Genomic DNA, 21,551 nt, shown 5'->3' on the forward strand with positions numbered 1-21,551 from the left:
GTGGTTACTCCTCAGAGGCTGTGCCCACTGTATCCAGACACAGGTGGTTTCATGAACTAACAGACTTACCTGAACTCGCCAGGTGTTTGGTCCAGACATGCACATGGGAAGGTTTTGTTTTTTTGTTTTCTCCACATCTTCTCCAAGAGGAGCCGGTTATCTCACCTGTGAAGCTTTTCTCAGGAGACCCTCTCAGCCTGTTGTTTCTTCCTGGGGCAGACTCCTTCGTGGGGATTCAGTGACTCTTGGTGCTTGCCTGGTACACCCTGACCAGATCTGCAACAAATGTGTTGTTCAGTAAAATGAGACCCTCTGCAGAAAGCAGACTGGACAGTTCTCCAGGCATCAGGCCACCATACATGATCCCTCCACACTCGGAAGTTGCGAGAGGGCCTGCGTGGCCAGAATGGCTCTCTGGGGAGGTCGGATCCAGCGAGCCCCCGTGAGCCTCTTCTTTCAACCTGACCTGTGTTCTTAAAAGTCCAGGGCAGCTGAAGCAGGAGGGGAGAGTGTGAAGTGTTAGATGTGGAAGCCCTTTCTTGGATATGAACTGTAAAGCACTGTTCACTTGACGGGAAAATCTTAAAACCAGTAATAACATGCTCAGAGTCGGTTCAGCTTTCTCTTGTATCGTATAATTGGTTGGCAAAGTACAATTATGAGACTATTACAAACCTATTTTTACCTTCAAATATTGCTATCTTACTTGAGTAAAAAAAAAAGGTTTAACTGAAACATAAAGCCAGATTTAGATTTTGCTTCTTCAAACACAGGTTGTATTTTTAACAAAACTACCAAAACATTTATGTTACCTTCATGATTCTTCATACAAGAACAAAATAACATTTATATTCCACAACTCTGGCCCTGGCTGCTTTCATAATAATCAGCCACCTCCTAAGGTGAGTAGGACGTGAATAGACACCACCAAAGGGCTCTGGGCAAACCCAACAAGGTGGGAAGTGAAAATCCCAGTCTTCACCCACTGGGCCAAAGATGAGCCTCACTGGTGGGCACCTCCCCCACCCCTCGTGGCCCCCATGCTCGAGGTCTGGCGTGCACTGGAATCACCCTGTGAGATCAGTTCCAGGAGCAGCTGGACGGCCACAGCCCGAAGGAGCAGCCCACGGGCCATGACACACCCTCCAGGACTTCATCGTTGCGTTCATCTGGAGGGGCCATTCCATGAAGCCACAGTTCCTGTGCACGAGGATCCTCACGTGCAGGGACAACCCCTTGGTCTGTTACCCAAGCAGAATCTAAATAACCAGTTAGACAGGGCAGTGCTGAGATGCCTCATCATCACCACCTTCATGTAAAGCTGAGACGATGGGAATACAACCACGCGTAGTCCAGTCACTGTGATACGTCATCCATGCAAGACTGGGTGTTCTGGAAGGACAAGTCAACCCATGTGTTTAGTATATAGATTTTTCGCCACTGATTTACTTTCCATGTCTCTGCCATGAAGCTTTGTCACTGACCTCTAGAAAACAGACTGGCCCACTCCAGTGACAAATGGAAGCCAAGGCAGCCTTCCAGTAAGTAAGTCACCACCCCACGTTGGCCTGTGGCCCAGCATCACTGTGCACACTCCGGATTTAACCTTTCACTTCCAAGAACCAGGAATTGAATCCAGATACTGCCTAGGGAGTATCTCCAGGTAGTTCCATCAGGTTTGCTTATGATGGCTATTGTGTGTGTGTTTTCACTTTTGGAATTTTAGATGGGCGTGCATGCACAGACACACACTTGTGCACACAGACATCCGGAACACAGAATTGCTTTGCCAGTGTTCTGTCCCGGAATCCAAAGGTCCCTGCCACCCTCACAAGGGGCCCTTCCATTCTGAGAACTTGCCGCCAAGCTTGGCTCTTTCCCGTCATCCAGCTGCACCAGAGATTCACCGCATTTGCACACACACGCCACCCCCAGACCCAGTAAACTTTGCACTTCCTTTGCATAGATAGTCTTGTCATGTTGTCACCCTGGAGATAAAAAGAATTTTTCCCCAGGAGTTTCTGGCAACCTCTGAGATAAACACTGTGCTTCTGCCTGTAATTCTGATGAGAAAAAAGAGATTAGTCAAAGAAACCTAAAATCCTCCCATTTCCCTTGCAAGCACCTGTTTAAACAGCAACTCCCAGGCTTCCTCTTCGTGGGCATTTCCACGGAAAGCTTTTCAGTGTGTGTGTGGGCGTCCCCAGCGTCCCCGCAGTCCTCACACCTCACCCGGCCCTTCCCTCCAGCCTCGGCGCAGCAGCCCACAGAGCTGCCCGGGAGGCCTCGTCCTCGCCCACGGGATCTGGGGCTGACGGGCTCTGCCACCCTTGGCAAACCTCGCAGGGCTCCTCCTTCGGTACCTTAATGTAACTGGGCAAAAGCGCTGAAGTATATTAATATATACCTATTAGCTATAATAGTATGTGAATATTAAAGTATTCATCTTATCATCCTCCCCACTCCCTTCCCCCTTTCCACTTCCCTTTCTCCCCAGGAAGACTCTGTTGGCCTGGCTGGCAATTTTTATGCTGATTTAGGTACCTGAAGGAGATGAACATGGAAAGAAGACAAGGAAATTGATTTACATTAAAAAAAAAGAAAAGCAGGGAGCTAATTATGGAAGAATAGATCCAGAAGGTGGGAGAAGGAGGTGAGGATTGGGCTGGGGTTTTAGGGAAGAGAGGGAAGGAGGCAGGGTGGAAAGGAGAAGAGAGTGTGGGAGTTGCCCCACAGCCTGCCAATTAGAAATGGCAGATAAATGACGATTTGGAGGGAGTTCACAGTTGCCTGGAAATGCCAAGTTGGGACACGATGATACACATGAAAAGCAGTCGGTTCTCTGCCTGATGTGCTCAAATGTCCAATTCCTGAGGCACCAGGTTTCCAATGGGAAGTTTATTGCTAAGCATGAAGCAGGAGATCAGATGCCTGTCAGCCTAAAAATCTGTCTCCCCAAAGTGCAGTAACTCGGGCTGTTTTATAGTATCGAAAGATGGGCAGGTTTTAGGATAATGAGCACAATGGCTCCAGATGATATAATTAGAAATGATCTAAATATTGAGCATGCACACATTGGTTACATGCTTAGCTACAGAACATATGTAAGAAAACAGCAGCCTTAATATGATGATGGGTGTGATTTTTAGTATTATAACGAGGTAAAGTTCACTTACAGGTTAAAGTCTAACCTGCACATGTCAGATGGGCCCATTTTGGTTAGATCCAGCTTCAATTTTCAAGACAGCCTTGGAATTGGGGTGGGTTAGTTCTAGGCTGCCTCGAGGCCTTTCATTAATAAACATTAGGGGCTGTCTTCAGTGATCGTAAGACTCTAAAGTTGAAAAAGAGAATAAGGGGTTATAAGTCAGGGTCAGTCACAAGTTTTTACAGTCACAAGATAAAGGCCATATGGTTATACAGTCATCAAAGATCCAGGCAGCTGGGTTACAGATCAGAAATGTCAGGTATTTCCCTCTGACTATTTTTACTAGCAAGTAAAAAGAAATATTTATATGATGATTCAGTAATCATAATCATTTGTTAAATCCCAACTTCTCGGTTACAACGATTTGGGTTGCTACCTCAGTCTGTGCTTCCAGAATTGCAATAAATGCCTTTGTTGCCTTGCAGCTTAATTTGTTATTTCTCTGTTGACAAACTCTATCAACTCTCCCTCTAAAGCCATAATACAATATTTATTATAAATTTATTATATTTACTATAAATAAATATAAATTTACCTTTTTGTTTTGAGAACATAAGGTAAAAATAACACCAAAACCATAATTAATGGGAATTGAGTCTTGTGAACATATTTTTTAGGAGGACAAAATAGTTATGTTGGGAATAGAAGGTTAGAGACTCGTAACTTCCCACCTGTCCAGAAGGGGTCATGTATTAATGTTCCCTTATTTAGCCTTAGCTGAAGAACAGCACAAGAATAAAAATAAATTTCTTTTAAGGAAAGAAGTTTCAAATAGAGTGCTATTTTGATTTTTGTTAAAAAATAGCAATTAAGCAAAAATTTTTCAAATCCTTTTGCCTAAAAAGGTAATTGGCAATTGAAGGATGATACCTATTAAAAGCAAAACACTGACTTTTCTTTCCTTTTTTTTAAAAAACCAAAGAATATTTGGTTTGTAATTGCCCTGAAAGAAGCAAACTTCTGGCTTCTTCAAAGAATTTATATTAAAGAATTAAGCACAACTGGCAATTTGGTGATCTCATCCCCTGACACAAAATGGTTCTGGAATGAAGTCACGTTGAATGAATGAATGAGTCAAAGGCTCATCCATCCACCATCCCTCAGGGGTTCAGCAGTGACCCCATTATAACTCAGTCTTCACCTGCCATCATATTTGTCAAGCATTTGGGTGTCCAGTGCTGTTGGTTAGAAATTGTGCCAAGAGTTATTCAAGAGAGTAACTAGTACCCACTTCCTGCCTGGGTAGAAGCAGCCTGCTTGCCACAGGGCAGTGAGTGGGGCACAGATCTTAAAACTCAAGATGGTCCCCAGGACCTGGTTATGTGGTTATGATCCTCCTGCCATCATGCTCCCACTTGACTGACCTCTTACCACACTGGCCTCCCTGCCCCCGAGGAATCCACTGGGATCCCTCTGACCCATGGCTGCTGTCCTGGCCGTCAGGATACGTCCACCATCTGGGGGACCCTACATCCCCAGGCCCTCAGTGGAGTCGTGGCTCCCACTGGGGGTTCCCATGCGAGTCTCTGTGCTGCCAGCCCCCGGTGCTGGGGCACCTGCTCGCAGCATCCCCCACCTTTCATCTCTTTTCCATGACTTGCAGCTGCCGCCTCTAAATTTTCATTGATGATGGTAACCGTCTCCAGGACCTGGAAAAGCCACGTGCTCTGGAACAGAGAAAGGCCACAAGGTGGATGTTATAGATGGTTCATAGTATATCCCTAGTGAGTACAGTGTCCTGGAGACGCTAAGTAAAAACAAGTAAGCCTCTCTGAATACCTCAAATCGGAAGATTTGACTTGCCAAATCAGGACCAATTTGACCTCAAGCAAGGCCCCTGTGCTGGTTTGAATGTTTTATGTCCCCCAAAATGCCATTATCTTTGATGTAATCTTGTGTGAGCAGATGTATCAACGTTGATTAGATTGTAATTCTTTGAGTGTTTCCATGGAGATGTGCCCCACCCAACTGTGGGCAATGACTCTGATTGGATAATTTCCATGGAGGTGTTACCTGGTCTAAATTAAATCAATGGAGCCATATAAATGAGCTAACATACAGAAGGAACTCAGTGCAGCTGAGAGTGACATTTTGAAGAGAAGCTACAGCCAAGAGGGGCATTTTGAAGAATGAATAAGCTGAGAGAGGAGCTGCAAACAAGAGACAATTTGAAGACAGCCATTGAAAGCAGACTCTTGCTCTGGAGAAGCTAAGAGAGGACAAACGCCCCAAGAGCAGTAAGAATGACATTTTTGAGGAGCTGAAGCCTAGAGAGGAACATCCTGAGAGAAAGCCATTTTGAAACCAGAACTTGGAGAATATGCTGGCCACTTGCCTTCCCAGCTAACAGAGGTTTTCCAGATGTCATTGGCCATCTTCCAGTGAAGGTACCCGGTCATTGGTGCATTGCCTTGGACACTTTATAGCCTTAAGACTAACTTTGTAACCAAATAAACCCCCTTTGTAAAAGCCAATCCATTTCTGGTGTTTTGCATTCTGGCAGCATTAGCAAACTAGAACAGCCCCCAAATCAGTCAGGATCCAAATTTATGAGATGATGTTATCTAGGCAAACTTCGTCTGATGTGGACAACCCAAATTGCCACCTTCCATAGGATATAATAGGTGCTCAGTAAATGCTACTGTCATCAAATTTCTGGTAGACAAACACATCTAAGAAATCTAGAGGGAAAAAAAAGTCAACAGAATTTCTACAAAGAGCAAACTGTATCTTAATTTTTAAGAAAAGAAAAAGAAAGAAAGAATATAAGGCTAAGAAAAAAATGTATTTTGACAAGACACTTGGATTGGAGCCAGCGGCATATAGTATTTGTCATCCCCAAAAGTTATCTCTTCACATCCTATGGGCAAATCGCTCCAGGAGTAATGTCAGTTTTCAGTAAGCACTTTCTGATGGAAGGAGGATCAAGGAAATTTAGATCTAGTTGAAACAGTACTAAAATTCTCCAGAAGTAGATGGTGAACTCTAAGAACAGAATCTGTGCTAACCAGCATTTCAAACTAGCAGTTCAGAGGCAGGAAGATCAATGAAAACTTTAATAGTCAAGGAACACTTCTTAAAAAGGGCCTCAGAGTTCAGGCGGAATCTACAGAGATGAAGGAGCAGGTGAAAACTACAAAAGCATGGACTTGACTTAAGGACACACCAAGATTTAGAGTGATTTGTCCTCTGCTGATCCCAGCAATTTGCTTTCTTTATTGACAAGTTCCTCCATCCCAAAATGCTGCCTTCTCATTATAAACTTTTTCGTTATGGGTTTTATAAACCTCAGGTGATATTTGCACAGAGACATCTTTATTGGAGAGAGCAGGCAGCTTGGTTTGCCCAGCAGAGCCCAGGTTTTCTTCTGTTGTCCCAGACTCCCATCTGGTTTGCATTCCCCTTTCATTCTCTAAAAATGTTCTTATTTGGATGATAAATTATGTGGTCACCCGTGACTCTGACTGACCCCTGTAGAGAACAGAATAAGCTCAAAGTCCACTGACCAAAGTGCTTCCTAGATAGCATTTCCAGGGATCTGAAAATGAAAAGTGCCAGTAATTACTGAGGGGGGGAAAGGGAATAAGAAGCTTTTCTTTGTCGTGCAAATATTACAAAATGGGTTGGAAAACACCAAATGGAAGCATACAAGATACAAAGTAAAAAGACCCCATCATAGTGCCCCCTTGAGGAGCCTGTGGCGAATGCAGGGGTATTGGCCTACCCCACCTCCATGGTTGCTAACATGACCACAGACATAGGGGACTGGTGGTTTGATGGGTTGAGCCCTCTACCATAAGTTTTACCCTTGGGAAGACGGTTGCTGCAAAGGAGAGGCTAGGCCTCCCTATGATTGTGCCTAAGAGCCTCCTCCCGAATGCCTCTTTGTTGCTCAGATGTGGCCCTCTCTCTCTGGCTAAGCCAACTTGAAAGGTGAAATCACTGCCCTCCCCCCTACGTGGGATCAGACACCCAGGGGAGTGAATCTCCCTGGCAATTTAGAATATGACTCCCGGGGAGGAATGTAGATCCGGCATCGTGGGACGGAGAACATCTTCTTGACCAAAAGGGGGATGTGAAAGGAAATGAAATAAGCTTCAGTGGCAGAGAGATTCCAAAAGGAGCCGAGAGGTCACTCTGGTGGGCACTCTTACGCACACTTTAGACAACCCTTTTTAGGTTCCAAAGAATTGGGGTAGCTGGTGGTGGATACCTGAAACTATCAAACTACAACCCAGAACCCATGAATCTCGAAGACAGTTGTATAAAAATGTAGCTTATGAGGGGTGACAATGGGATTGGGAAAGCCATAAGGACCACACTCCAGATTGTCTAGTTTATGGATGGATGAGTAGAAAAATAGGGGAAGGAAACAAACAGACAAAGGTACCCAGTGTTCTTTTTTACTTCAATTGCTCTTTTTCACTCTAATTATTATTCTTGTTATTTTTGTGTGTGTGCTAATGAAGGTGTCAGGGATTGATTTAGGTGATGAATGTACAACTATGTAATGGTACTGTAAACAATCGAAAGTACGATTTGTTTTGTATGACTGCGTGGTATGTGAATATATCTCAATAAAATGAAGTTAAAAAAAAATAAAAGCACAAAAAAAAAAAAAAAGACCCCATCAACTAGGACTAAAATGAAGAACAATGGCATAAAACTAAGCTAATGACACATAAAATGTGTTAATAGATATAGAAGGAAATTAAACAGTGAAATAAATTAATAAATACAAGTCTGAACTTGAATAAGGAAGGCTAGAAAAAAAGTAAAACCTTACTTGACAAAATTTCACAACATGTTTGGATAACAGCAAAACACAAATGAGCTAAGAGTAGCTCCAATAGCATTTATGCAAATCGATGTGCCTGGATGCAGATGCTAGCAAGGGACACAAAGTGATTGAAGTCACTGCTGCAGAGATACCGCCAAGTTTGATTCTGTTGATGGTTACGATGGAGCCCCATCTGGGCTGGAGAAACAAAGGTGTGTTCTAACCAGTTGAATCCTGAATCTCCCTCTCTTGGAAAGATAGCAGATCCAGAAACCTCAAGTCATGCATCTTCTCTTGGGGTCTGTTATTGATGCTTTGTACTTAAGTGTCATGTCACAGCATCATCTCTTATCTATAAGTTCCCACTCAACATCTGCACTGGAACATCTCAAACGCACCCGAAATCGAGCCCTTTTAAAGAAGCTGGGGCTCCGGCACCAGCCTTATCCGTCGCAGTCATTGCCTCTCTGTTCACACCAGGTGCTCAAGCCAGAAACCGTGACTCCTTCCTGATCCCTCCCCTGGTCTGTTGCTTCCCATCAGTCACCAGCTCCTGTCAGTTCCACCTCCAAAATGCCACACAGACGCCCTCCTTCTTTGCCCCGCCATGCCTGTCTCCTCTTGGCGGGGTCTCTGCAGTAGCCTGCAACCTGGTCCCTCCCTTCGCAAATCCTCTCGCCACGCAGAAGCCAGTGTGGTCCTTGAAAAATGTAGGTCTTGTCACCTCAGGATGTACTCTTTTTGGTTTTAACTTTTTATTTTGAAATGATTGTAGAGTCACAGGACATTGGGAAGAAAGCACAGAAATGTCCGTGTGCCCTTCCCACCGCTGCCCCTAACCTAAATCCTTCACTGATTTCTGCTTGCCCTGAAAATAAAATTGAAAATCTTTTACATGGTCCCCAAAGCCCCGTGAGATTGGCCCTTTTCCCTGGCCTCACTGTGACCTGCCACTCTCCACCCCTACCGCTCCCCGAGCTACACCCACGACAGGTGGCTGTCCTGACTTTCGGGTCCTCAGTGGAGCTGGGTCTAGGTCTGCCTGGGTCCTTTACTCCAGAAACTGCTTTTCTTGCCTGGAGCCCTTCCTTCCCCACCCCAAAACCCATTCCCCTGGTTGGGAAGCTCTTCTTTCCCACTGGGCCCTTGCTTTGTTACCCCTTCTTGGAGGGCCCTCCTTGACCACCCATTCCAGACGAGTCCCCCACTTTCTTCTCCTCCTGGCTCCCTGTTCTCAGGCATAGGCCTTAGGATGCTCCGGGTGTGCTAGACTCTTCCACCAGCCTTGCCTTCTAGACTCTCACTAGATGGAGTGATTATGGCCACGGCTCTGTCCACTCGGCCGTCACCTGTCTGAGCCCAGACGGCACCAAGAAGCTTTAGATTGGATCACACTGCTGTGCAGGTGTTAGTTCCATCTCTGTCGAGTAAGGAATGGGACGGCTCTGGGAGTCCTCCAAGTTCCAGCCTCTTTCCTTTGCTTTCCTCCCCGCTCCGCTCCATGAACTTGCATAGGCACAACCTGATCACACTGTGGACATTTGATTTCCTCTTTGATTCCCCTTCAAGAGCAGATCATGACACGTGACTCTTTAGTAATCAGCATTGCAAGTTCATTTAGCACATGCTGAAAACCTGCTGGTCATGCTCCCAGGCACCCAGCTTGTAGCAGTAAAGATGGAGAAAAGATGTCCTGTCTTGAGGAGAGCCTGGAGGACGGCTGTTTCTGGCAGAACACTTGCTTTGTCTCATAGCTGTGGGCTCCGGTGTCATTCAAGAATGAGTAATGAACTAGGGTGGCTCCACGAAGCAGTCTCTTGACCCTCTCAACCTATTTGTCTGAGAAATGAATAAAAGAGAAGTCACGAGGAAGGGATGATGAGAGGTTTAAGAAGAGAAAAATGTGATTGCTGTAGCATACGACTCTCGAAAGAATGAAATTGGGCAATTCATCTGGTTTACTTTCTCAGACTTCATGAGTCACTCAAGTAATATTTTTCTTTGCTATTCAATTCCAATGCCTATTAATTTTATTATTTTCCAACAGCAAAATAAGATAACCTGAAAAAGCTAGTGTTTTCCTCTTAGAGAGGAGGCAGTCAAAAATTCCAGTGGTCTTTGTGTTGCTATATGGCATACAATTTTAATCTAATGCCAAAGTTTTTCCTTTATTTCAAGGAATTGTTTTGGACATTTAACATAGTCTCATCTCCTGTCTTGATGGACAATGAGTTGTCCTCTGTAAAGTTTTTAATGATGTAGAATAAATGCAAACTAAATAGCACAATCAAAATCAGGCATTAAAAAGAATGGTGTGGGCAAATGGTGGCACCCGGTACCACTGTGTTCAGTGTGTGATGATGTCCGTCAGGGGGGCTGATTAGGTGAGGGAGGAATCACAGAAGGCTCTCTCTCCATGACCAGAGAGAAACAGCTTTATGTCCCAGCATCCCCCCCAGTCTAAAGGAAAGCAGCCCCAGCCCCGAGCTTCCCATCCAGCTCACACTAGAGGATCTGACATCGTCAGACCTCTGCAGTGTTCTCGACAGATCTTCCACAGGAGCACGTCGATCTGCAGGCACTTTGGTGCTGGTGGAGAGGCTGAGTTTCTGTTTTTTTGTTCCTTTGTTTTGCTTTGCTTTTTGCATTATTTTCTGACAGGCCGTCTACATCAACATGCACTGTTTTCCTATCGCGAAAGTCAGCAGGATGTATTTGGAAGTAGGAGACAAGAGAGTCAATAGGCTTTTAAAATATTGTCAGCCGCAGTCTATTTCCATGGCTTGGAGGAGATGCAGAAGCAACATTAGAGGTTTCTATTTAGCTTGTAGTCACATGTTTTATGGTTTTTGTTATTCCGGGAAGAGCCGGTCTCCGATGCTTCACGCTGAGACAATGCCAGTAGACTGGGATAATCAGACAGGCCACTCTGCTCTGCGGTTGCTCGGAGTACTTCCTGCATGTTCATCCAAACAGAGCCAGGAGGAGAGAGTTACGTTCTTTTCAAGCAGAGCTGCCGAGAGTGAAAGCCGCCTTGCTGAGTGCTAGGAGAAGCCCTTGGAAGACACACCTGGGCCAAGCGTGGCTGCTGGTCACCTGCTGGTGCTCCCCAGGCAGCTGCTCCTGGGCCGGCTCTCCTGGAGAGGGTCCGTGCCCTCGGAGGCCACCGGGGCTTCCTCAAGCTTCTCACCCTTTTCTGCTGCCTCATTCTCCTTCCTCGGGTGTCTTCACCTAGAGGAGAATCTGTGCGGAAGATCCTTTCCCCTCCTGAAGCAGTTATGCAAAACTGGAATAGCAGGACACTGGGCCTTCGTTCCCTGGAACCCAAGGAACCAGGAAGGGATGGTAACCCCTTGCGGTGTCTGGAATGGCCTGTACGGTGACCGACTGGCTCCCTCGGTGCCCATTCAGAGAAGGGAAGAGCAGTTTGTAAACCGAGAAGTCGGTTGAGGGATGAATTATGAATTCATAATGAATTAATGACAGAACTTGTCCCAGAATGCAAGACTCAGTTCCCAGTCCGATGGGTTTTATGTTCGTTCCTAAACCAAGCAGGGTATGTCCTTTGTGGAAATTACCTGCATTTCTCTTATCGTTTCCCAGACCCGAAGCTGCTGTTCTCTGTGTCACTCCTTCCGGATCTGCAGTTCGCTCCCGCTTTGCTCTAGTGTTGCTCCTCAAAGATGGTCTGGACGTTTTAAGGGACATTTCTCTGCTCTCGGGCACTTCTTGCTCTTTGAAGGGCTTTAGGAGCCCTGGCCCAGGCACTCACTGCAAGTCATAATCCCCTCGTGACGGGGGCACCCAGGGACCTTGGGACTGGGTGTTGAGAGTAAGAGGTGCACCAACCCTCCCTCGAGAGCCGCTGCTCAGGGCTCAAAAAGACCCTTGCTTTAGTCAACTTCTAGTCCAACGCCACCACCGCCTCTTCTCCCATGACAGGGGGAAGAGACCAGCCCACACACCCGCTGGACGCACGGCTCTCCACACCCACCCAGCACTGTTCCTCCCGAGTCTTTAATTTCCACGTTATTTCATAAGTGTCCTCAAGTCGTTCCAAACCCTGTCTTCCAACCTCTCACCTAGGGATTGTGTGTCTCCAAGGCAGTGGCTATTCCTTCTGCTTCTAAGTTTCTCCTTCACGGAATCCCTCTCTGCACAGTAGGGATCTCGGAGCTGTTGGAATGACTGCCTGATCCAAGGGCTTGGAAGTGCCCTAGAGGGTTCTGTGTCAGGGATCTGCTGAGGTCTCATTTTTTCTGATCTGAAGAAGATTCTGGGTGTTTTCTCTCTGTCTGAACGTGGTGAGGAATAGCGTGAGAAGTATTTTTGTGTCCCTGAAAAACAGTAAACTTGACGTGTGGCATGCAAGGCAGAAGTGCACCCCTTGTTCCCTGGTGTACCCCAAGGGAAGCCAGGTCTTAGGTCTTGAAGACCCTGCTTTGCCTCTGCCCACTTGTGACTTCAGCGGTGGAGAACAAGTGTGCCCTTCTGCCGTTGTGGGCCTAACAGTGCCCGGCAAGGAAAGACAAATGGAAGAAAAATTAGGCAGAAAAGGAACGTGAGCATAAAACTAGGAGAGTGTGATGGTGAAATGAAGGGTTTTTTTTCCCTTTTAAAATTTTTATTTTAGTTTTTTTTTTAATTATGAGAGATTTCAAAGACAAACAAAAATGGCCAAAATAACATAATAAACCCCAATGTACTCAACACCCAGCTTCAGCAGTCATCAAATCAAGGCCATCTTCACTTATATGTCCACCCCCTCTTCCCTCCCACTCCCCCACAACTGTATTATTTTAAAGCATCCCAGCATCATATGATTTTATCCATAAATTTGTCAACATGATTCTCTAAAAGACTTTGAAAAAAAAACATGACCACATTGTCATTACTACACCAAACACCAATCAGTAACCCCATAAGGTCGTCAAATTTCTAGTCAGTGTTCAAATCTCATGTTGTGGAAACTTTTTCAGCAAATCTGAAAATCAGGTCCAAAATTGTACATTCATCGGGAAAGAAGCTATATAGGAACCAAAATAGACTCTTTTTTTTCCTTGCAAGAAAGGAGAAGAAAGCAGTGGTGAAGGTGATTTCAGGTTGTAAAAACAAAATCTCTCTGAAGTCTGCTCAGCTTCCTGAACTGCGCTGGCTATCATCTGAGCCGAGGGCTTTGCATGCCCCCCACCCCTACCCTTACCCCCACCTGCCCCCACCCCTGCCCCCACCCGGCTCTGGTGCCCGGTGCACACAGCCGAGCCTCCAGTCAGCTCACCAGAAGCTTCGTTCGGTGACGTGGCATGGCTCTCCTCAATGTGACTAGAAGTTTACGATTTGGCCACGTAACAAAACTGCGTGTAACGTGGCTTTTTTAAAAGAGTTGATTGAGCACATAATGTAAAAGTCAGAATATTAAATAAACACCTCTGCCCTTTTTTCCAGCAGGCAGCCCAGAGAACTGCTCTCCGCGCTCTCTCTGACAGGTACATTTTGTCATTTTTATGAACTATAAATTGCTTTATGAAACATTGAGCCGTATTTATTGTGGCATATAATTCATAATCGGATTCTGTCCCTAAAGTGTCTGTGAACTGGGATGTGGAACATTTTGCATGCTTGGATGTGTCATGCATGTGTGGAGTTCATTACCGCAAAAGTCGCCTCGTTGTATTTCATATAAAGTGTGAAGAATCCCTTGTTGTACCATGAAACAAGAGACAAGAAACTTGGAGGAAAAACCCTGAATGGCACAGTAAATTCTGAACTTTAGAATTAGCTGAGGTCTAAGCTCATTTTTCAGGAATAAGTGCTTCATTTATTTTGACTTGTTTCTTCAGACTTTCCATATCATTTCACTGGGAGTGATCCATCTTTTGATAAGATTCTCTCTTGAAATGCTTTATGCACACAGCCCAGCAACTCGGGATCCTGGGTGGCTGGCATTTTACTCCTTGCTTTGGCTTGTTTCTTCTGACTTGTGTTATTGAACGGGATATGTAACCCTTGTCAATACACACAGTTGAGGTATACTTCACATCCTGCTTTGCCTGAAAGGCTGTAGAAAGATCGCTAACAGGGATATATAAAATTACTTTTTGGAGCAGAGCAGACCCTTTTTTGTTTGGGTTTGCTTTTTGTTTTTGTTGCCTCACTTACAAAGGTTGGTGTGTGTGTGTGTGTGTGTGTGTGTGCATTGAGAACTGTCAGGAGGTAAAAATGAATCCCCTGCATCTGTCCACAAGTGAGGTGCGTGAGGGACGGTGTTGCAAGCAGCTGGCGGAGAAGCTCACCTCACGGGCTGGCAGCCACCGCCGCCTCTCTAGCCAACCTGCACCCCCTCTCTCCTTTCCAGTTCTTTTGTGTGTGTGTGGAATGAGGAATAATTGACTGTGTAAACCAGCTCAGTTCAGTGCTTCTCCAAGGTAAAACCTGTCACGTAGACGGAATTATCTGGTGTGCATGGGTGAAAAGCGTTTTCTCTGTAGTGGCAAACTGAGCCTGAGTATTTTTATATCAATTGGAAAGCCTTTCCCCTGACAACCGCACAAGCCTGCATGTTGGGAGCGTGGCTGTCACGTGATCTGGAATTGCTTCTGGGATTTTCACAAAAGCTGAAAACTGCATGGCTTCTGAGTCTATTGGTAAAAGGAAGAGCAACTCTGGATCAAAACACATTTAAAATCTGACACAATAATTCCCTTCCTATATACATTTCTTTTTTTCCTGTGTCTTTGTTTCTTAAGCTAGTGATTCCTTCAACAAAATGCATCGAAAAGCAAAGGAAAACCCTCAGTTTAAAATATTCTGTCATTGCTGATGGGTAGGTTTCTTTTTGGGATGATGTAAAGGTTCTAAAATTAGTTTATGGCGATGGTTGCATGACTCTACGTATACTAAAAACCACTGAGTTGTGCACTTTCAGTGGGTGAATTTATGGTATATAAATTATATCTCATTGAAGCCATTTAAAATATACATACACGTGATGTCACGTCAGGGCCAAGCTCAATGCCGTGAGGAAAACGTCCTTTCTCTACCCAGAAACGGAGGTGCCCACTGTCGCTACACGTCTTTGTGGATTACTTTATCTTCAGATGTATCAGAGCATTTTCCACCTTAAATCGAACAGTTTTTCAGTTCAGAATTGGGGGAACTTGGGTCATAAAAAGATTTCAAAGTAATGAGTTGACTTCGTCATGCTGCTCTAGTAACACAGAGACGTGCAGCTGCCTTCTCTGGACTTCTTCTAGTCTGTTTCCCACTAATTCAGGACCACAGGAGTAATTTCCGTAAAGGAGAAACATTTGTAATTGATTGGAGATACAATTTAAAACCACATTCTTCAAAACAAGGACTTAAATAAAAATCTGCTGAATTAATTGGATTCACATTTTCTAATTTTTTAAATGAGGGAATACTAACATATCAAGTGGTAGGTGACACTTTACATCACGTTCCTTGTTCTTTTGATTAAGTCAGTGTTTTCTGGAGAAATGAGCACGTGGCTTGGGGTCACACCGCACAACCAGCTTGATACCCTGCCAGTCGGAGGGGGCCGAGGGTGGGAGTGGAAGCAAATTAGGCTCCTCCTCCCCAGACCATTTGAGTTTCCTAAGCTATTTTTGTATTCAGCCTATTTATCACCTTTTGATATAAAATTCCATACAGATTAAGCAGCACTTTCATTTTTGTGCTTTTTAAAAAAAAAGCGTTTTTCAGACTACAGAAGCGCCTCCGAGGCCCGCAGCCCTGGGCTGGGTGGGAGGGCGCGCTCCCTGCGGCTCGTCACCAAGAGCCCCTCGGCCTGGAGCGGTCCCTCGGGACTCACCTTCCCTCAGGGCCTTGGCGTCCTCTCAGGTCTCCTCCTCCCTGGGCTCAGCCCACTCCCACGGAGCTTCACGGCCCCCTTGAGTAACCCGCGAGCACAGGGAGGTGTTGTACAAGGGCAGAGCCACGTTTGGTTTCAAGATGTGCAACTGATGATGAAAGAGGATTTTGTCGGCTTGGTGGGTGGGGAGGGGGTGTGAGTTTATGCTGTAAAAAGCCAGTTGTTGCTGGTTTTCCTGTAAGGAAGCCCATCTTAAAGGATTTGAGACCTGATCCAGTGAAACCAGTTATGTCAGAGGTTAGGGAATGGCCAGATGTCCGCTTAAGATCAATTTTGTATATGTTTTCATTTCCCCAAAGTTTCCGAGTTTATTTTCTAAGTAGGTGTTATAGCAATAAGCCAGTATCTGGCAGTTAAGAGAGTATGCTTTAGAGTTCTTTGAGTCTTCTGTAGTCACTGTGCAATCTTGCTAAATTAAAGCTATGATCTTTCCAATACCTAAATTAAGTTAACCACCTGCGGTCACCCCTAAAGTGACCCTTTTGACTTGTTTGGTTTTGCCTAAGCAGTGGGTTTCGTTTGTGGTTCTGCAAAAACGGCCAAACTGTTTTGCAGGTCAAAACTGGTTCACAACGGCGAGGCAAAATGAGACTGTGGGCCTCGGTCCAACAAACTTGAGCCCTTTGTTCCAGTAAAGAGTACAATGATTGGGGAAGGGTTGTATGAGAGTGGGGTGGGCATGCTTTTTGTTGTTGTTGTTCTTTTCTCCTCCTGACTGGTAGAATTTTTTCGTCAGTCTATTTTATGCCATGTGAGAGCCAGCTGGTCTACCAGAGGCCCGCCAATGCTCCAAATAAAGAACAAAGCATGAAACCGGGGCAGAAAGAGGTGGTAAAATGCTTAGCTAGGTACACAAGCCAGTTATAAGAAAATCCCAATTTGCAAAAGGACACCATCCTTCTAACTTTTACATTCCTTACGATATGGCTCTTACGTGTTATTTTCCTTTTCTGAGCTGCAGTACTGTGTGCGGTAGAGAGAGGCGGGGGCATGAGGTCATTTATACAGCTGTGCCTTCAGTGTAGACTCACTGCACTGCGAAAGCTGCCGTGTCACCGGTAATGTGGAAAATATGCAAAGTGCTCTTAGGAAGAAGGAAGGAAATGTGTGCAGCGTATGAAGTGCCTCTGAATACAATTAACTTCTCTCTATAAGTAGTAAATAGTAGATAACTGTGATCAAAAAAAGATTCATGTGATTTATCGAGCTGAGCCACCGTGCACTTGCAGAGAAGCTGGAGGTCAATCTTGAAATCTAGGGCAGGAGGAGCATAGGAAATTGCCAGGACTAAGAAGTCAATCACACCCTTGGACTGCTTCCATCTGTCTCTGCATGACAGAACTGCTGCAGCCTGCTCAGGATGCTTTATGGCACAAGATCAGGAATTAATATTTTCTGTGAAACCCCAAGCATCATTTGCAGTAGCTTGGGTTTTATAAAAATGGAGCATAATTTCACATGAATAAATCACATTCAGCTAGATATATGAGAGGCTGGAAAAAATTGTGCTCGCCTTAAAAAAAAAAGCGAGCAAGAAAGCCAACATGAAAACACTCGTTAAAGTGATGGCACTCGGAGGGCATGGCTGGCCATGTGGTTAAATTGTGCATATAATCATCTTCCGAAATGTCAGCCGGCAACTCCAGAAACGGCTACATTTTTTATAGCCTTTGAGATGCCTCATCAGATTATAACCTGTCTGCCCATCTGGCAGTATCTCAGGTCCAAGATCCATTTATATTGAAGTCCAAACAACTGCCATTGATTTATTCATTTATTCCACACACATTTATTGAGCACATACAGCATGAGCTGCCTGGCACCATGCTGGAGTGAAAGCACGGCGGTGAGCAAAAGCAGCCGTGCAGCTTCAGCGGTCGTGCTCCCTCAGCATCCATGCTTCCTGAGTGGCTGTGCTCCCCCAGCAGCCATGCACCTTCAGTGGCTGCTCCCTGAGTGGCTGTACTCCCTCAGTGGCTGTGCTCCCTGAGTGTTTGTGCTCCCTCAGCGGCTGTGCTCCCTCAGCAGCCATGCACCTTCAGTGGTTGTGCTCCCTGAGTGGCTATTCTCCCTCAGTATCATGCTCCCTGAGTGGCCATGCTCCCTCAGCAGCTATGCACCTTCAGCGGCTGTGCTCCCTTAATAGCTGTGCTCCCTCAGCGGCTGTGCTCCCTGAGTGGCTGTGCTCCCTCAGCAGCTGTGCTTTCTCAGAGGCCATGCTCCCTGAGTGGTTGTGCTCCCTCAGCGGCTATGCACCTTCAGCAGCCGTGCTCCCTCAGTGGCTGTGCTCCCTCAGCATCGTGCTCCCTGAGTGGCTATGTTCCCTCATGTGAGAAATAAGCACTATTCCTAAAAGGGAATAAACGCTCACCTGATTGTGGAGAAGAAAAGAATTTATTCACGGTCTTGCAAGAACGGGCGCCCAACCAAATGTGGGGGTTGGCGCCCAGAACAATAGATTCAGCAGTATTTATCCCCTAAACCTAACCGCAAGTCCCTCCCCTGTTTCTCCATTGTCTGGATGCTCCAGAGGTTACATTCTATTTGACAAGCCTAACTAGCCCGCCCAAATTGGAAACATTTGAAATATGTTTCCCCTGCAAATTTGCAACATTAGGAACTGTTGGAACAAATCTCCACCCCTGACTATAATGGGTATGCCCAGGCCTCTTTAGAGCCAGTCTGGGCTAGTTTGGTAACAAGTTATGAGGCTATTTTGGGAACCTCTATCCTGAGTCTCCACCTTGCAAGGATAGTAGATAGTGGGCGGATAAGCAGGGGGACTGGCTGTGGATTACAGTTTGTCTTTTTAACCTTCTGCCAATTTCTTAACTGCCCCACCCTGCAAAGCACACCTATTCTGTGTGAAAGCTAAACTTAATTTCATTCTCACACTCAGCATCATGCTCCCCCAGTGGCCATGCTCCCTCAGTGGCTATGTTCCTTCAGCATCATGCTCCCTGAGTGGCCGTGCTCCCTGAGTGGCCGTGCTCCCTCAGCAGCCGTGTGCCCTCAGCAGCCGTGTGCCTTCACACATCGCTTCACAGTCGTGAGAGGGGTGGGCTCTGCAAAGAAAAAGTCTTCTCCAGGATGGTACATGTGCTCCTCTCAGGATTGCCCTTTCTAAAACCTCATGGAGCAAATCTCCTCCTCCCTTTTGAGAGAATAGCATGAAACGAAGCAAATGGGGAATTGCCTAAAATTAAGGGGATTTCACTCCATGTGGGTGAAGGAAAGTGAGATGCTCTCTGCCATAAGGCAGGCCCGGAACTGCCACATGGCAGGGTGTGGCGAGTGGGGCGGGCCTCCCAGTGGCGGGGTGGGGGCTCGTTCAGCCTCACCTTCCTGAGGCATTGCCAGGGATGAACCTGGCAGAGCAAAGGGGAGTGGGTTCCAGATGACTGTGGCACGTAAGTGGAGGCAGAGGGGTTCGGGCAGCTGTTAGTGCCCACCTGGGAAGATGCTGTAGCATTGAAAAACACTATTAACTGCCCCACTAGTGGAAAGGAGAAACTGGAATTATTTTTTTTTTCAAGTCAGTCCAAAGGAGGCAAGAAATTCTCAACAAATTTCAAAGCATTCAAATCAATTAGATTAGAAAGCAGTAACAAAAAGAGAACTCTGTGATGCAGAGTGACATTTCTTGCACCTGTGGGGTTAAACCAGGTGGCCTCTGGCTTCTTGCCCACCTGCCGCCACCCCCACTCTAAGGTGCTTGTTTCTTACATTCTCCCAGATTCTTTACTTTTTCATAAGCAGTTCACCCAAGGATTAGGCTTTAGTATGTCTTATCATACGAATGATAAAATATCACATGGTCATTTGTTTGTTATTCTTGAATTATAAATAAAAAATTACATATCAGCAAACTAATCATGTTAAAATATCAGTCTTTGAAATCCAGGGAACCAGCATTCCCCAGGCATAGGTCTAAAATTCTATTGTTCTTCACAAAGAAATGTACCGGCCTCATTTGTCTTCAGTTAGTGCCTGAGATCCCCTAACTCTCCCAGATCTGTACCCAGATGTCTCTGGATCCTGTCCTGCCTCTCAGTCCCCACAGCCACCACCCTGGGCCCCACAGTCTCAGAACTGGGCTTTCGGGGGCTCTCAGGCTGACCGTTCTGCCTTCTGACACTGCCCGATCGTCGCAAAGTTCAACTTTCCCAAACCCATTTTAGCGTATCATTCATTCCCAGCTCAAAAAGCCACAGTAGCAGCCTGTGGCAGATACTGCTGCTTCCTTCCCAATGTCCATTCTCTTCTCACTCTTTAGGAAAAACAAACCTTGGTTTTTAGCATATACATTGCCTCCTACCTAAAAATGCTATATATAAAATAAAAATGCTCTTCTGCAGCATGACCTATTATTGCCATAAGCTATAAGAAAAAGTGTTGTGTGAAACTTTGGAGAAGTCTCCTTCAAGGAAGGGAAAATGTCCTTTCTCCCTTTTGCCATCCTGCTGCCTGGAATTCAGATGTGATGATTGGAGCACTGGCAGTCATCTTGGTCTATGAGGACAAGTGCCACACCTTAAAGATGTAGGGTGATGAGCCGAGAGGAGTCTGAGGCCCTGACAACTGAGTGGTGCTACCATCCTAGCCCTAGGCATCCGGCCCCCAGACCTCTTTTAGAAGAGAGGGAAACGGATGTCTTCCTTGTTTGAGCCCCTGGGATTTGGAGTCTCTCTGATGAATGTAGCTGCACCTAACCCTAATGAAACACTGTGTGTTGTGGATTACATTGTGCAAACTAGGCCCAGTATTTAAAGCCTCCACTGAGTTTCCCCCTTCCCTTTACAGTAGGTTGGCATTTACCCGTCTGCTCCAACCAGGCTGGTGAGGTTCTTCTTCACTGAGGATTACTTGGGACTCTCTCTGCACCTCGTACTAACGACACAACTACACCTCTCTCCTGCATTAGCTCCATTCACGCTTCTCTCTTTTCCTTCATCCACTCTATGACTATTTGCAGCATTGTCACCCCACACTGTGTGAGGCACTGTGCTGGGCTCTTAGGAAGACACAGGAATTGACAACACAAGGCTCCTCCCCTCAGTGAGTTTACATGCGGTGGAGATGCAGGCACGCACGTACGTGACGTGCGTATTAGAACAGAGACGCCTAAATCATAGTGGGTGTTATTGGTGGAACAGTCGTGTGTCAGCTGCTATGCTAAGAGTTCACAAACATGGCTTCATTGAATCCTCACCCCAACCCTCTCGGCTTGGAAGACTTTAAAGAGAATATTTTCAATGAAGCTTTTTCCATCTCATGTTCTAAACTACTCTCCCCCAAATACTAACGTGTCTGGGTTTCCACATTCCTGTAACTTACCCCGAGCCTTACCACTGGAAAGCCCCAGAGGGGTCTGCTGGCTCCAGAGTCAGTTTTCATAGCTGCTGCAGCAACACACACACACGTGCACACATGCACGCACACCTGCACACGCACGCACGCACACACACAGAAGTGGCACTGGAGGATTACAGGGAAAACGCTCAGGTGCTTTTGCAAGGTAGTGGGGAGGAGACGTTTGAAGAGCATCTGAGCGACGGGTGGGACGGCCTGACCCGGGAGAGGGATGAGAGACCTGCTTCCTCTGCAGAGAGAATGGCTGAGCGAGGGCCAGGCTGTGGGGTGTGGGCAGCGAGGGGATGGAGCGGCGAGCC

The 21,551-nt window shown here is 46.0% G+C and overlaps 1 protein-coding gene across 2 annotated transcripts in view; it reads left to right on the forward strand.

Annotated features, from left to right (window-relative positions):
* AFF3 (AF4/FMR2 family member 3) overlaps positions 1-21,551 on the forward strand; it is a 524,208-nt gene that overhangs the window by 426,852 nt on the left and 75,805 nt on the right. For both annotated transcript variants that reach the window (XM_037806556.1, XM_037806557.1), the window contains one exon: positions 13,434-13,474. In XM_037806556.1, coding sequence (XP_037662484.1) covers positions 13,434-13,474 — 41 coding nt within the window. The remainder of the gene's footprint in view (positions 1-13,433; positions 13,475-21,551) is intronic.

This window comes from Choloepus didactylus, chromosome 17, assembly GCF_015220235.1.
Source record: "Choloepus didactylus isolate mChoDid1 chromosome 17, mChoDid1.pri, whole genome shotgun sequence".
Taxonomy (NCBI): domain Eukaryota; kingdom Metazoa; phylum Chordata; class Mammalia; order Pilosa; family Megalonychidae; genus Choloepus; species Choloepus didactylus.